The sequence below is a fragment of the Felis catus genome, chromosome E3 (genome assembly GCF_018350175.1).
Source record: "Felis catus isolate Fca126 chromosome E3, F.catus_Fca126_mat1.0, whole genome shotgun sequence".
Classification (NCBI taxonomy): Eukaryota; Metazoa; Chordata; class Mammalia; order Carnivora; family Felidae; genus Felis; species Felis catus.
The window spans coordinates 7,846,057-7,862,749 of NC_058383.1; the positions used below are offsets into that span (position 1 = coordinate 7,846,057).

The 16,693-nt window shown below is 52.6% G+C and overlaps 1 protein-coding gene across 2 annotated transcripts in view; it reads right to left on the bottom strand.

The window, feature by feature from the left end:
* Positions 1–16,681, bottom strand: part of EPHB4 (EPH receptor B4) — a 30,996-nt gene extending 14,315 nt beyond the window's left edge. The window contains exon 1 of one of the 2 annotated variants that reach the window (XM_019820518.3): positions 16,428–16,681. In XM_019820518.3, coding sequence (XP_019676077.1) covers positions 16,428–16,434 — 7 coding nt within the window. In that variant the 5' untranslated portion in view covers positions 16,435–16,681. Of the gene's footprint in view, positions 1–2,657; positions 3,184–16,427 lie in introns of those variants that run through there. The other variant, XM_003998497.5, reaches the window with a different exon arrangement.
* Positions 16,682–16,693: the final 12 nt, after the last annotated feature.

The following is a 16,693-nucleotide window of genomic DNA, read 5'->3' on the forward strand; positions in this document are numbered from 1 at the left end:
ACTGAGGCAGGTGGGTCCTCTGAGCTCCAAGCTGGTGGCACTGGGGCTGACTGAGCCGAGAGATGAAGAGGGGAGCAAGTCCTGTCCTCTGCCACCCTGTTTCTCATCTCTTTATTGGAGTGCGAACCCCACCCCTAACAGCTGGCAGGCACCGGGCTGCCCCCCTCCGAATTCCCTGATCTAGGCTTCTGAGAACCGCTCTGCCCTGAGGAAAGGGGAAGAAGGCCAAACAGCTCAGACAGGGTTAAACTAGAACCCCGACCTGGCATGACCTGAGGGAAGAGAACCGCAGGCAGGGGGATACCCCTCCCTACAGGGCCTGCCTCACCTCCACTCACAGTCCCTTCCTCAAATCCAAAGTCACTGCCTCCCTCCACGCAACCCCATTCCTGCTCCAGGCTCCCACCTCCTTTTGGGACCAAACACTCCAGTCCTTTAGATCCCTGAAGGTGGTACTCAGCTGCCCAGGCCCACCCCTGCCACCACCACCCGCTGCCCCCACCTCAAGAGCTCGCTGCTGTCAGAGGAGGAAGTGCTGGAGGCCAGGACGCTTGGGTTCCCGCCCTGGCCCCTGCCTGCAGAGGCCTCACATCTGGATTTGGTTACGGGAAGGAAAAGGGGAGGAGATTTTAGGGGTGTGTGTATGGAGGGGTGAACACACCTGGCTCCGCTCCGCTCTGGTCTCTGGGGAGGGGCATCGGGGGAGGGGTGGGGCTCTGGCGGAAAGGGGGGATTAGGAGAAACATCACAGCCCCTGGCAGTGGAGGGTAGAGGGAGGGTAGGGGAATCCCCTGGGAGGCTAGTGCCGTGTGGGAGGCCCCCAGGGGAGCCAGCAGCACACCTGGGACCAGGTTCCCCCTACTCACCCGCCTGCCTCCCTCTGCCCCTGTGGGGGCTGCAGGGGAGAAGGGAAGGTGGGTGGGTGGGGCAGCCTCCTCCCAGGGGCCAAGTGATGTCCACGGAGGGCAAGGGGTCAGACGGGACCCCAGCCAACCCGAGGTGAGGCCTGGGCCCCCGGGGGTGGCAGGAGCCAACCCGGCACGCTGGGGACAGGATGCCCGGGTTCTGGGAAGGGGGTGGATAGAGGCTGCCGTCTCCACCCTCCATTGTTCCAGCCTGGATAGTGTTTTCCTGTCTCCAATTTACACACTGTCTGTTTCAGGGCTGTCCTCAGCGCTCTGAGAGACTCACTTTCTCTCCTCCTATCTCAGGCTCAGAGGGCCTGCCTCAATCTGTCAATTCTCTTGCCTCTCACCTCTCTCCTCCACCCTCTGTCCACCTCCATTTCTGTCACTATACTCCCCTAGGTTTTCCGTCTCCAGCCTTTCACGTTCACTGGGGCACATGGCCCTGGGCAGGTTATCTCACTCTTCTAAGCCTCAGTCTCCTCATCTGTAAAATGGGGGCAACAATCCCTCCCACAGCAGGGCTGTTGTGAAGGTGAAAATTTAGCACAGGCCTCGGGCTGGGAAGGAACTTACTTAGCAGCATGAAAACATTCCCCCTTTCTCCTTTGCCTCTTTCCTTCACTCTCGACATGCTTTGCCCTGAGGCGTATCTCCCCACTTTGTCTTCTTTCCCTCACTCAGTTATTTCCCCTTCTTTCTCGGAGCCAGGCAAGGGTTCCCTCTCCCCCTCCCCAGCCTTTGATCCCCAGCCCAGAGCAGCACTGCCCAGCCTGGGGGAGAGGGGTTTCCAACTGCCTTTGATTCCTCCTCCTCAGCAGCACCCCCCCCCGTGACCCCCCCCCCCCACTGCCAGAGACCCCTTTGATTCCAGGCAGTGAAGGGGGGGAAGGAGGCAGCTCATTGAAAGGAGATTAGGGCCGTAGGAGGAGGGTTTATAAGGCTCTGGGCTCGGCTCCCCCTCTAGGAGATGAAGCGAGGGAAAAGACTCCTGGATGGAGAAACATCTGGGAGGAACACAGAAAAATCAGAAATCTAGAGAGATTGGTAGCTATTAGGCTAAGTTCAGGTGACCCGGGGGCTGTGAAGGTCAGTTTCTGCTGGCCTGTGGGGTTGGAGAAGGGGGCCTAGGCAGGACTAGTGCAGGTCTGGGGTCTAGACGGCATTTAAAGGGCTGAGGTGCAGCCTGGGGAAACCAGGGAGGGGGCCTCACGGCAGCAGAGGCAGTGGCTTTGAGACAGATTTGGGCGTTTGGAGGGTGAGTTTAGAAGGTGGCCCAGCTGCCAGAGGCCAGGGGAACTGCAGGATCAAGGTGTGAACGATGAGGAATGGGGGTGGGGGCAGTTTTCTGGCCTAGCATTCTGCCTGGTCTACAGTTGTTCCTCCAGAAACATTTCCTCATGTTTGGCAGAGGTGGGAAGAGGGACAGAAGCTTTGGAGACAGTTTGAAGGTTGGAGGAGGGAGAAAAGGAAAGGCTGCCAAGGGCGTACGGAATCAGGGTTAAGAATTTGGGAAGCTGGGGCAGGGGCAAGTCCCGGGACGGAGCTCCACTCCTTCTCTTTCCCAAACAAAAGAAAACTCCACTCCCCGCTGGGCCGCCTCCTCCCCGCCCCCCGCCCGGTCTAGCACTATTGGTCCGAAGTGCTCAGGGTTGGGGTGCCGGAGTAGGGGCAGACCGAGGCCGGCTCCCTCACTCCGAGGCCCAACTTTGGGGGCCCCTGGAGTGCCGGGGTGCCCCCTGGGAAACTCACCTTCTAAAGCCGCGACGAGCGAAGCCCAGCAAAGCAGAGCCCGGAGCTCCATGGCGCCGCCTTTCTCGGGTTGGATCCGATCCGAGTTTGGGGGGCACTAGCCCCCCCAGGTCGGACCCCCCCCTCGAGACGGCAGACACCGACTCCCCACCCGGGACCCTCGGTCGGGGCCCTCAGCGCGGGCCCATGCGGGCGCGCTCGGCACAGGCACCAGGCGGCGGCGTCCAGGTGTGGCCCCGCGTCCCCGCCGCGCGCGCGGGCGGGCGGGGGGCGTCCTCGCACTGGCTGCGCCGGGCGGGCGCAGAGCGAGACGTGGCTAGAGTCGGGGTCCCTCCGGGGCCTCGGGGTCCCGCCCCGGCTGGCTGGGGGTGGGCCGGCCGCTCGCGGTCTCCCCCCCTCCCTGGAGTGGTGCTGCTCGCGCGCCGGGCCGGGTGCGCTCCGAGCCGGCCGGGAGGGTGGGAGCGGAGCGGGGACAGAGCGGGAGGGAGGGAGACTGCGGCGCGGGGCCGGGCGGGCCGGGGCTGGGCCGGGTTGGGACTGGGCCGGGCGGCGCCTGGCCGGGGAGGGAGGGGCGCGCGGGGGGCGGGGGAGCTCCCCCCTCCCCGAGTCCGGGCTCGGCGTGGGGGCCGGGGCGCGCTGATTGGAGCGCGCACTGCTGAATAATTCATGAGGGAAGCAGAGCGGGACGCCGAGCGGAGCAGGTCGGGAAGTTGGGAGAAAGTTTGGAGAAGGGGGAGGGGCGGCGGGCGCGGAGCCCGGGGACCGCCCAGACGTGCGCGGTGGCCGTGCGCCCTGACGCGGACCGCGCGTGTCGGGGCCGGGGCCCGGGGACCCCCGGGGCAGGTCCGAACCCAGCACACGGCAGGCAGCGGAGAAACACACCCAGCAGCAGCACGAGGGCCGCCCGGACGTGCGTGGAAAAGTGCACTACTCACTCGAAGCCCGCTCCAACCTTCTTGCGGACTTTGGATTCTACTCTTGGATGCGCCCACTACTCCATAGTTGGCGCAGGGGACCATGTTTGGGGGAAGTTTCTGAGGATGGAGGGTGGCGCATTGGGCTCCCGAGACAGCGATCGCTGCTTAGATGACCCCGGAGCGAACGTTCACACAATCACTCAACAAACATTAGGTATGGGGACCTGCTGTGCGCGCAACCTAGCGAAGTGGGGCGACTGGGTTGAGATGGGGAGGAGTATAGAAAAAAAGGAAGCAGGAGTAAATAAAAGGTAGGTGGGACCGAGAGTAAAGAGGCTGGATGGATTCCCAAATCACCATCTTCACTCTCGCTGTCGCGTTGGGGAGAGCTCACTGCCGCCCGCAGCCCTGACCCCTGAGGCTGGGCCGGGGCTGCTGCTGTCTTTCCAGAGGCTGTTTCCTGTCTGGCTCCTGGGGGCCCTTGGGATGGCTGGGAGGGCCCTTCCTCTCTTTGCCGCCTCCCCACCCCCATCCCATCAGTTAGAGGGGAGGGTCCAGGAAAACAGTGCTCCTCCCACCAACCCCCTTATAAGTCAGGTCACCTATGGAGGGGGGGGCGCTGCAGGAGTCCGCCAGTGAAGAGCTGGAAGAAACGGGTTTAACTCAGAAATTTAAGGGAGACAGAGTCTGGAGTTGCTGAGGAGCCGAGAGAGTGAAGGAACACTCCTTGCTGCCCAGGACGTTGGGGAGGGAGGTGGATGGAGGGGGGGTGAGGAGACTGCCAAGCGCTTCTAACCCCCCAAGAGGACAGCTAGGCCTGCAGTGACCTCTTGTCCCAGCGCACTTATCTTCCGGCCACAAGTGTGCTCCCCACACCCCTGCCCTTCCTCATGGCCCTGCCTGGGTCCTGCTCCGGGGTGGGGGGTCACGGAGGGCAGGAAACAGCCGGCTTGGCTGGAGCCAGGCAGACCAGGCCAGGGCCAGGAATCCCCTCCTCCCTCCTTGATCCAAGCCATATCTCCTCCCTTCTCTCACTCAGCTTCTCCTCCAGGTTAAACACCCACCTCCTCACTCAGAACACACACACCTTTCCCTGCTTCTCACTACACACTCAAATTCTTTCCTCCAAAAGTTATGTCTCTATCTCTTCCTGGGCTCTGTGCTCAACCTCCTTGTGCCCTTGATTGCTCGAATTGTCGCATTTGGTTGGGATCCCTGATGGGGTGGGGGGTGGATGGCCTGAATGGTAAAGAGAGACCCACACAGATGCACAGAGAAGTGAGGCAGGGGGGAGTGAGGGCTGATGAGACAGGGGTGCAGCTCACTGCAGATTCGAACCCTGTATTTCTGACCCCTGAGAACCAGGCCCCCTCAGCTATAGGGAAGAGAACTCAGATAAGAAAATACCCAGTTGAGGGGTGCCTGGGTAGCTCAGTCCGTCAAGTGTCCAGCTTCGGCTCAGGTTATGATCTCATGTTCATGAGTTCAAGCCCCAAATCGGGCTCTGCGCTGACAGCTCAGAGCCTGGAGCCTGCTTTGGATTCTGTCTCCCTCTCTCTCTTCCCCTCCCCTGTTCACATTCTGTCTCTATGTCTCAAGTATAAATAAATATTAGAGAAAAAAAAAACCCACCCAGTCGATCCCTTATCATAGGGTCCTCAGTCCCCACCCCTCCCGTCATGTAAGCCAGTTCCCAATATCCAATGTATACCAGTAAAAGAATGAATAATGGGGCACCTTGCCGGCTCAGTCAGAAGAACCTGCAATTGTTGACCTCGGGGTCGTGAGTTCAAGCCCCACATTGGGTGTAGAGATTATTCAAATAAATAAATAAACATAAAAAAACAAAAAATAAATAAAGGAATCAATAAAATAAAGCTGTTATTAAGCATCTGCTATGTGCCAAGCGATCACTGTGCTAGTTTGCAGATTTGTAAAGCAAGGCTCCTGGCCTCAAAGATCTTCTAATGGGGCAGGAATCCCATTATTTCCCCTTTCCTTGGAGATGATATCTGAGCTTTTCACTCCAATGCTCAGGAGTGTCTATCCTGTGAGTGTGAAGTCATTTCCTCCACCCTCCATCCACCCAGGACTACTTCCTAGCAAAGCTAATTCAGTATCTACTGTATTACATTACGTAAGTGAGCAGCCAAATCACTACCTGGATGGATGCTTGTGGAACAGACCTGAGCAAATCTCGGGTGCTCCTTCCTTCATTATTAGAGTGCTTTACTGCCCTCTCACCCCAAAATTAGGCTGTCACCCCCTGTTCCTTGCCTATGATCATCGCCATGGCAGTACCTGTGTAGAGCATCCCCACCCCAACAGCTGGTCGGGCTTTTAAATTTTTTATTTTTATTTATTTATTTATTTATTTATTTATTTATTTATTTATTTTTAATTTTTTTTCAACGTTTATTTATTTTTGGGACAGAGAGAGACAGAGCACGAACGGGCGAGGGGCAGAGAGAGAGGGAGACACAGAATCGGAAACAGGCTCCAGGCTCTGAGCCATCAGCCCAGAGCCCGACGCGGGGCTCGAACTCACGGACTGCGAGATCGTGACCTGGCTGAAGTCGGTCACTTAACCGACTGCGCCACCCAGGCGCCCCTATTTATTTATTTTTAAACGTTTATTTATATTTGAGACACAGAGAGACAGAGAATGAACGGGGGAGGGTCAGAGAGAGAGGGAGACACAGAATCTGAAACAGGCTCCAGGCTCTGAGCTGTCAGCACAGAGCCCGACGTGGGGCTCAAACTCTCGGACCGCGAGATCATGACCTGAGCCGAAGTCGGACGTTTAACCAACTGAGCCACCCAGGCGCCCCTAAATTTTTTATTTTTAAGTATATATCTCTATACCCAAAGTGGGGCTTGAACTTACAACTTCAAAATCAAAGTCACGTGTTCTACCAACTGAGCCAGACAGGTGCCCCAGGTTTCCTTTTTGCTACCCACATCATGACAGTTATTTGGCGCAGTGTTGGAGTTAGGACTTTCCCTATATGTAATAAACAACAAATCATCCCTTTCACTGAAAATTCTAGAAATTGTCATTCCTCCCCCCATATCCCAGTGCCCTTCATAGGGTGCACCTCACCCTGTCAAGTCTAGAGTTAAGTTTAGTGGAAGCCCATGAAGTTTAAGCTTCCGCACCCCTCACCTGACTGCCCCTCCCACTGTCCTGGTTAATGAGTGCCATCAATTTAAACAGTTTTTAAGGTGAATTCCAGCACAAGAATGTTTGAAATAGCCTGAAATCTTACGGCCCTTACACAAAGGGAATTTGGTAGAGGTTTCAACATTGCCAATAATGAGTTGTAAACCTCAGTGAGATCTTTATAAACTTTCAATAATGAAAGAAAAAAAAAGTCAACTGGCCATAATAGAGGGAAGATGGAGACAAAGAGAAATAGAAAGTAGTATTACAGAGTCCTTATCATATGAAGAGGTAGCCCCAGTACACAGGTAAGAAAAAGGTAGGACATGAAAGTATTATACAGATGTGTTGGGCAATTATTTACTACACCTAGCCTGTTTTTCTCGAGTTGGTAGTATTTTTTTTTTTCAAGGTTTATTTATTTTTGGGAGAGAGACAGAGCATGAACGGGGGAGGGGCAGAGAGAGAGGGAGACACAGAATCTGAAGCAGGCTCTAGGCTCTGAGCTGTCAGCACCGAGCCCGATGTGGGGCTCGAACCCACGAACCGCGAGATCATGACCTGAGCCGAAGTCAGAAGCTTAACCAACTGAGCCGCCCAGGCGCCCCCGTGATTTCTGCATTTAAGCAAACATTAGCTTTTATACCTAATTTCAGCTTCACAATTTTATTTTCTTAAGGTGGGTTCCCCATGTTATACAAACTTCAGGACTCACAAAACCTGAATCCACTCCTTGTCTGACCACCAGACATCTTCCCAAACTCATCATATGTGAAATTGTAATAGACACAAGTGTAAAAGATTTTATAAATTTATTAGTGATTGTATTTTCATTGTTTGTGGTCCCAGGTTTCCTAAAAGCAGGTACAATGTGTGTTGTGCTCAACGCTAAGTCCAATGCAAGTCTGGCCCATGTACGTACTCAGTAAATGTACATACTTATTCCTTTATTAACTAGTCATTTTTTAATTCACTCAGCATCTATTAACTAATTAATTAATTAATTTATTTATTTATTTATTTTTGAGAGACAGAATGAGATAGAGCATGAGCAGGGGAGGGGCAGAGGGAGAAGGAGACACAGAATCTGAAGCAGGCTCCAGGCTTCGAACTGTCAGCACAGAGCCCGACACGGGACTTGAACCCATGAACCGCGAGATCATGACCTGAGCCGAAGTCGGACACTTAACCAACTGAGCCACCCAGGCACCCCAACTCAGCAATTATCATTATTCTAAGTTTATTTATTTATTATGAGATAGCAAGTATGTGCACAGGGGAGGGGCAGAGAGAGAGGGAGAGAATCCCAAGGAGGCTCTGCACTGTCAGTGTAGAGCCCTGCTTGGGGCTCGAACCCATGATCCACGAGATCATGACCTGAGCAGAAACCACGAGTCATCATTTAACAGACTGAACCACTCAGGCACCCCTCAACAATTATTTATTGTACTTTTGCTATGGACCAGGACTGGGGACACAAAGTCATCCTTGACAGCCCAGGGGAAGAAACAACCACGAAACTTCAACAGAACCCAGGAAGCTATGTGTGGAGCATAAGTAGTGGCATACAGAGGGTCCTATGGGATCCCAGGGGGAGCACACGTAATCCAACCTGAGGGTTCAAGGTGAACTTTCTGGAGAAGATGATGCTGTCTGACTGGAGTCCTAGAGGAGATTGGGGGAAAGGTTGCTTTAAAGGCAGAAGGGGGCGGCGCCTGGGTGGGTCATTTGTTGAGTGTCTTACTTCAACTCTGATTGTGATCTCACTGTGGGTTCAGGTCCTGCATCGGGCTCTGTGCTGACGCGTGGAGCCTACTTTGGATTCTCTGTCTCCCTCTCTCTCTGTCCTCCCCCCTCCTCAGAAATAAATAAACATTAAAAAAAAAAAAAAGGCAGAAGAAGAGCAAAAACAAGAGTGTGGACGTAGTGAGATTGTCCCTGTGCTGCCAGAGTTCAGGACATCAGGGTGTAGATTGCCAGGACAGTGACAGTGGATGAGCTGGTGACATGAGCAAGGGCCAGCCTGACATCACAGGACAATCCTGGAGTGCAGGCTTGTCCTGAACACCTGGGGAACCACTGAAGGGTTTGAGACAAAGAGGCAACCCTATCGGATTTGTGTAGAAAGACCCCATGTGTCCAACTTTGGAGAGTAGATTGAAAGGGATCAAGACTGGGGCGCCTGGGTGGCTCAGTCGGTTGGGCATCCGACTTCGGCTCAGCTCATGATCTCGAGGTCTGTGAGTTCGAGCCCCGCGTCAGGCTCCGTGCTGACAGCTCAGAGCCTGGAGCCTGTTTCAAATTCTGTGTCTCCCTCTCTCTCTGACCCTCCGCCGTTCATGCTGTCTCTCCCTGTCTCAAAAAATAAATAAATGTTAAAAAATATATATATGAAAGGGATCAAGACTGAAGGCAGAAAAACCACATGTAGGTCTCCAAATGACAGTAAGGGCTTGAAAGGACAGAAGTATGTGCTCACATGTGAGAGCAGGTAGGTCTTGGAGCCTGGCCATGGGAGTGGGGGAGACTGAAATCAAGTATGATTCAAGTTTCAGACTCTGGCAGCTAGGTAGGAGCCAGGGGACTGGAGCCACCAGGGAGGAAGGTGTGGCCAGGTTGAATTTGAGATCCCTGTGTATCATCCAGAACGCAGGTCCAGCAGTCAATCATACAGGCATTCAGGGGCAGCTTTTTGGCAGGAGATACAGGTTCAGGGGTTACTGGCATATGATTGTGATTGGAGCCTGTGCCCAGTGGGAGGGGGGTTGGAGGAGACTGTAGATTGGAAAGATGGAGGAAAGCCTTACACTTCACTATTTATTTATTTATTTATTTATTTATTAAAGCAAACATTATCATATTTAATTCATCATAAGAACTCTTAGGCAGGATGGGCGTTATTCTGACACCCACTTTATTTTTTCCTTTATTTATTTAAATGTTTTATTTATTTTTAAGACAGAGAGAGACAGAGCATGAGTGGGGATGGGGCAGAGAGAGAGGGAGACACAGAATCTGAAGCAGGCTCCAGGCTCTGAGCTGAGAGCACAGAGCCCTACGCGGGGCTCGAACCCACGAGCTGTGAGATCATGACCTGAGCCAAAGCAGGATGCTTAACCAACTGAGCCACCCAGGCGCCCCTCCTTTATTTATTTTTTAATGGTTATTTATTTTGAGAAAGGGAGAGCGCAAGCAGGAGTGGGACAAAGAGAGAGAAAAGAGAGAATCCCAAGCACGTTCCGCACTGTCAGCTCAGAGCCATACGTGGGGCTCAAATTCACAAATGAGATCATGACCTGAGCCGAAACGAAAAGTCAGACGCTTAACCGACTGAGCCACCCAGGGTGCCCTTCTGACATCCACTTTAAAGATGAGACGGGCTCAGGTTAAGTGAGCCGTCCAATGTACTTGGCCAGTAGTCAGCAGGTTGGCTGACTCCACTGTGGCACTCAGCATACAGGCTGGCCTTCCAGCCCCACCCCCAAGGACCTGAAGGACACCGATGTCCTTTTCCTCCTCCTTCTCTCAGCCAGGCCAGCCAGAGGGCATCTCCCCCCTTTGCCTTGCCCTTATCTTCTAGGAAGGACTGGCAGAGCTCACACCAGAAGCCAAGGCTACCAGAGGGTAAGAAATTGGTGAGAAGGGAGGGGAAGGAGCTGAAGACTAGAGCTAGAAGGGAGAGGTGGAGGAGGAGTGGTAGCAGGGGAGGAGAGGTATCGGGAGGCTCATTGTCCCAGCTGGGAAGTCTTTTGTTTCCTCTCTTCCCTTGGCAGCCTGACAGGATATGAGGCCAAGCCCCCTCTCCATGCCAGCATCCCCCCACCCACTGAACGTGGCCCTTCCCTTACCATTGTGTCCTTGACAGGAATGGGGGGCAGGGGCATTGGCTCTAGGAGGGAATATGAGTGGCTGGGGGGCTAGGCTACTAGGGTCCAGAAGGGACAAGAAGACCCCGGGGGCGAGGGGTGGGGGTGCTGGTTCATGAAGCTTAGCAGAAAAAGCTTTGTGCCTGGGGAGAAGCAGGAAGCCAGGCCTGGGTGGGGCCAGCACAGAGGGTAGCAGGTCGGGCCAGGGGGAGGTAGGTTGGGCCCCAGAGGAGATGACGCAGGGCTTCAGGCCTTTCCCAGCGGCCCCCCCCCCCCATTCCAGCCTGTGGGCCTGAGAGCTCACCTGAACTGCACTGTCCCCCCCACCCCCTCCATTCCCAAAAGTTGACATCAACCCGGCTAGGGCAGTTGGGATCTGGCAGAGCCCAGGAAACTCAGGTGTCCTGCCCGGGGCCCTCCACGTCCACTTCGCTGGATTCCCTCCCTCCTCGGGATCCAGGGGTCTGGCCTCCCACTCTGGTCCTCCAGGAATCCTGGAATTTCATCCCTCCCCTCCGCTCCCTCCTGGACCATTTTGCTCCATCAGCTGTTCCTGCAGGAAGGGCGCCCGCTCAGCCTCGCCTCTCTTCCCGAGCCTTTTGTTTGCTGGGTCTGCAGGAAATTGCAGGGGCGGTGGCCAAGGGCTCATCTGCCCCTGGGGCCTGGGGGAGGGGGTCCGGATTCACGAGACTTAATCCTGGGGAGCTCACCCCGCGCTGCGGGGTCGGCGGCAGGGGGGCGGGATTGTGGATCGCCAGGGAATTCACATTTAGGGCCTGAACTCTGAGTGGGGAACCTGCGGAGTGGATTAGACGTCCTTGGCCCCGAGAGGCAGTCCGGGTGTGTTCGGGGGTGCCCAGAACTGGAGGCTGGACTGACACTGTGAGGTCACTTAATAGGTTGACCGAGGAGCTTGCACCAGGGGCGAAAAACCCAGATATTGAATCCCAGAACCTCGTCCTACACGCCTCGGATGACAGCGATCCCAAGCAGTGGGGAAGCAGCAGTCAAGTCACACCAAGCATCTCCGAGAATGAGCTAATGCCTTTCTCCTCAAAAAAAAAAAAAAAGGTGGGGAGGAGGACCAGCACGTAGCCCCCGAATTCGCGCCTTCCCAGGACGCAACCGCAGACTAAGGCGAGGCGTGGACGCTCTAGCGAGCCGACGCCCTCTCGTTGGTTGCCCTCTCTCTGAGGCCACCCTGGGCGCAGCCATCTTCCCTTCCCAGCAGGCGGGTGGCGCCCGGTGCAGTCACGTGAGGAGCAAGTTTCCCAACCCGTGCAGGCGACTGTCTAGCAGTCTTCTAAAGCGGCAGAGCTACAGTAGCGAAGAAAACCAAAGTTCCTGTTTCGCGGAGCTTGACTTTTTTTTGGGACTAGGCAGGCAGTGAACAAGATAAACAAATATATGACGTATATTAGATGGTGTTATTACAATGGAGAAAAAAAACGGGGATGGGATGAAGGGTGTGGTTCAATTTAAATGAGATTGGTGGAGGAGATTTCAAGAAGACGTCAAAATTTGCGTCCAGAACACCAAGGAAGCTCATGCCCTGTGGGCCACAGTGCGTTCTTGGAGGCTGGGGCAAGGAGATGAGGAGAGTGGGGTGGGATGCAGATTGGGTAGGGCTACAGGGGTAGAGTGGCCATGAAATACATAGACCACTCCGGCTCAATTCTGAGCCAAAGGAACACTATTAACATTTACACTAAGGCAATGGGCATAAACTTTGTAGTGGGACTATAGTTGATGAATCATGAGTTAAGTATGTTATCCTAATTATTAAAGCTTTTGTCTTTTACAATGGCAAAAATAGGAAACTATTGGAGAATTATTTATTATTTTTATTATTATTATTTTTTAGTTTATGTTGAGAGAGAGAATCTCAAGCAGGCTTTGAGCCATCAGAGCAGAGCCCCATGCAGGGCTTGAACTCACAAATCTTAAGATCACGACCTGAGCCCAAACTAGGAGTGGAAGCCTTAACCGACTGAGCCACCCAGGTGTCACTATTGGAGAGTTTTGAAAACAGAAGCATCACTAACTGATTCTTGCTTTAATAGCATCCTTAAAAAAAAAAAAAAAAAAAGATTTTATTTTTAAGTAATTTCCACACCCAACGTGGGACTCAAACTTACAACCCGGAGATTGAGTCGTGCATTGTACTGACTGAGCTTCCCAGGTGCCCCCTTAACAGCATCCTTCTAACTGCTCTTTTGAGAATAGACTGCAGGAACAAGGGCAGAAACAGGAAACCAGTTAGGGGGGTGTTGCCATAATGCAGGCTAAGAGATGATGGTGGCTTGGAGTAGGGTGATCACATGTGGTTGGACACTGGTAATATTTTAAAAGTAGGGGCAAAAGGAATTGCTGATGGGTTGGATGTGGGATGTGAGAGAAGGCATAACCCCAAGGTTTCTTACCTAAGCAAATGGAAAGGTGGGAAAACCATAACAGGAGTAGGTTGTGGGAGGAAGTTTAGGCGTTTGATTTTGGAATGTACAGAGTTTGAGCTGCCTGTTTGAAGTCCAAGTGGAGATGTCAGTGTGTTGTTGGACATACAGTGTGGAGCTCAGATCTGGGCTGGAGATACACCCTTGCTACACCATCATAGAGACGGTATTTAAGACATTGAGACTAGAAGTGGTCACTGAGGGAGTGAGTGTAAATGGTGAAAAGAAGTCTGAGGACCGAGCTTCTGGTCTTTGGTGGAGCCTCCAGTCCACAGTGCCTTGTGGCTGTGCCTCCAACATCTAGGAATGCTCCACAGTTAAGATAAGAGAGGAGGAAGCCAAAGAGACCGAGCAGGAGGAAATGCGTGAGTGTGGTCTCCTAGAAGAAGAGGAAAGTGGTGGAGGAGAAGATGGTTATGAAATGCAGACACACCTCAGAGATAGTACAGGTTTGGTTCTGGACCACTGCAATTAAAGTGAATATCACAAGAAAGCCTGTCAAATGCATTGTTTGGTCCCCAGTGCTCATAAAAGCCATGGGTACACTGCACTGTAATCTATTAAGTGTGAAACAGCATTATGTCTAAAATCCGTGTACACACCCCAATTAAAAAAGACTTCATTGTTTAAAACTGCTGACCATCTGAGCTTTCAGTGAGTTGCAACCACTGACCACAGATCACCCTAACAAATATAAAAATAATGAAGTTTGAAATACTGCGAGAATTACCGAAATGTGACAGGCATGAAGTGAGCAAACACTATTGGAAAAATGGTGCCAAAAGACTGGCTCCATGTAGGGCTGCCACAAACCTTCGATGTATAAAAAAAATGCAGTATCTGTGAGGTACAATAAAGCGAGGGGCAATAAAACGAGGTATGCCCGCATGTCAACTGATGATGGTTTAGTAAAATGAGGACTAAGCAGCAACCCTTGGATTGACAGAGTGGAAGTCACAGGTGACTTGATGGGCACTTTTGTTTTTGCTGAGGGGCAAAAGCCTAAATTTAGTGGGTTTGTTGTTATTATTTTATTACTTTTAGTATCTATTTATTTATATTTAATGTTTATTTTTGAGAGAGAGAGAGAGACAGAGCACGAGCAGGGGAGGGGCAGAGAGAGAGGGAAACACAGAATCTGAAGCAGGCTCCAGGCTCTGAGCTGGCAGCACAGAGCCGGACGCAGGGCTCAACCCCACAAACTGAGAGATCCTGACCTGAGCCAAAGTCGCATGTCCAACCTACCCAGCCACCCAGGCGTCCCATCTTCACATTTCTTTTTAAATCCACTAGGGGCGCCTGGGTGGCTGGGTAGGTTGGGCTTCCCACTTTGGCTGAGGTCAGGATCTCTCAGTTTGTGGGTTGGAGCCCACGTCAAGCTCTGTGCTGACAGCTCAGAGCCTGGAGCTGCTTCGGATTCTGTGTCTCCCTCTCTCTCTGCCCCTCCCCTGCTCTCTCTCTCTCAAAAATAAATAAATATTAAAAAACATTAAGAGAAAAAAATGTGAGGAGGGAGCCTGGGTGGCTTAGAGCTAAGTGTCCGACTTTGGCTCAGGTCATGATTTCATGGCTCGGCTCGTGAGTTCAAGCCCCACATCAGGCTCTGCTGTCAGTGCAGAGCTCACTTTGGATCCTCTGCCCCTCTCTCTCTGCCCCTCCCCTGCTCTCTCTCTCTCTCTCTCTCAAAAAAAAAAAAAAAAAAATGTGAGGAGGGATTGGAAACAGCTAGTATAGACAACTTGTTTAAGGAGTTTTGCTATATAGAACAACAAAGAAATGGAGCGATAACGGGGAAGTACGGTGTATTCAAAAAAGATTTTTTTTTTCCTTTTTAAGACAAGACGGGGAAAAAAAGCATATTTGTATATCTGTGGGAATGAGCCAATGAAAAGAGAAAACAAGATGATGAAATGGGATGTAGTGGCGGGTTGACCTTAGCTGGGAGCATGATCAGTTCATCACTAGTGACAGGAGGAGGGCCCAGCGGAGCGTGGTGGTGGATTAGGAGCTTTTAGCCTCTTGGTGGCTTCTGTTTTCTCGCCGAATTGGGAAGTGAGATGGTGCTGAGCTGTGCTGTACAGGAAGCACGGAGGGTTGAACAGAGAGGGGTGAGGATGCAAGTCCTCTAGGAGTGCAGGAGAGTGACTAGACTAGAGAAATCTCATCTGAATGCTGGGCAGCATGAGGGCACACTTGAGGTTCATGGTCATGAATTTGAGATGAGCTCCCATAGTTGGATGTTTCTCCTGCTTGGGCAGGTTCAAGCTGGGCGGGGAGTTGCATTTACCTGGGCTGTGGTTTTGCCAGGAGGTTAATAAAGTGAGAGAGGGACAAGGGAGAGCTTTTCACTGACCATGAACTTTAAGCTGGATAAGAAGGGAAGTGAGTGGGGGACTGGGAAGAGGGCAGGATCAGTGGATTGGGGTACAGTGAGGTGGAGGATTGTTGGGGTCAAGGCATGACAAAGACCCTTTCCTTGACCAAACTTCAGTCAGGCTTCTCTGAGCCCTCTTTAGACTTGGCCCCCATCCTTGCTGGGCCTGCCTCGCCTGGCCTAGTTGAGGGAGAATCTTCCCACCCTTGATACTTGATATCTGATCACCCTGGCCTGCCTTCAGCAAGAATCCTAAGTCTGTTTAGCTAGAACCCCCCCCCCCATGCTCTTTGTAATTTCCCATCGCTGACTCCCTCGTTCTGCTTGTTGGCTAGAAATGCCCAGCTGCCTTTGCTGTAGAGCCCCAACTCTTTCCCCTATTGTGACAGTTCTGACACCTACTGGAATGGTCCTGAATAAAGTCTTCCTTACCATTTTAACAAGTGTCAGATTAATTTTTCCCCCCCTTAGGAGGCATACCAGAAAAGGTGAATGGAAAGAAGGAGGGCCTGCAGTTATTTACTGGCAAGGACAACGTCTGGGCACAGCCACGTGGAGCGTGAGATCTATGTTCAAGCAACTGCCACGCCCGGATATTGGAAGCCTCATCAGTACGGTTATTGAAATCATCAAAAATTGCGACAGGATGGTGCTGGAGAGACCCACGAGCCAAACCCTGTTATGGTTAGCAGCAATGACCACTGAAGATGCCACAGTTCAGTTGCTCATGAGACTTCTCCCTGGCAAAGCCAACCTTTGGGCTGCTTTAAGCCCGTTCCTCTCCTAGGGACATGTTGCAGAGAATCTATAGCCAAAGGCCAGTGACCCTAAAAGCACTGTTCATTTCCTGAGGCTCAAATGACCGTGTAGCCACAAAGGACTATGTCAAAGTTTAGCAAGTGATTACCAAAACTCTCCCAGCTTCAGCTTCCCTAAGAAGTACTTACCTCACAGTGCTTATGCATATATAACGTAGCACGACGTGCAAATAACTTACTGAACATTTCGGCATTGTTTTCGAGTGTCGGTCAGTTCATCCAACCCTCTGGCAGCAACCTCGTGCAGGCAGGGCTCTATTTAATCCCCGTTTTATAGATGAGGAAACGTTACCAGGTGGTGCTACTGTTGATGGTAACTGTAAAGAGTGAGGAGGGGAAGAGGTCCCATCTCCCGGAGGTTCACAAGTCCTGTCATGTCTGTTAGAGGGGACGACACCTTGCAGGGAGGCTGGAAGGCGGCAGGAGGACCTTGCGGACCGACGGT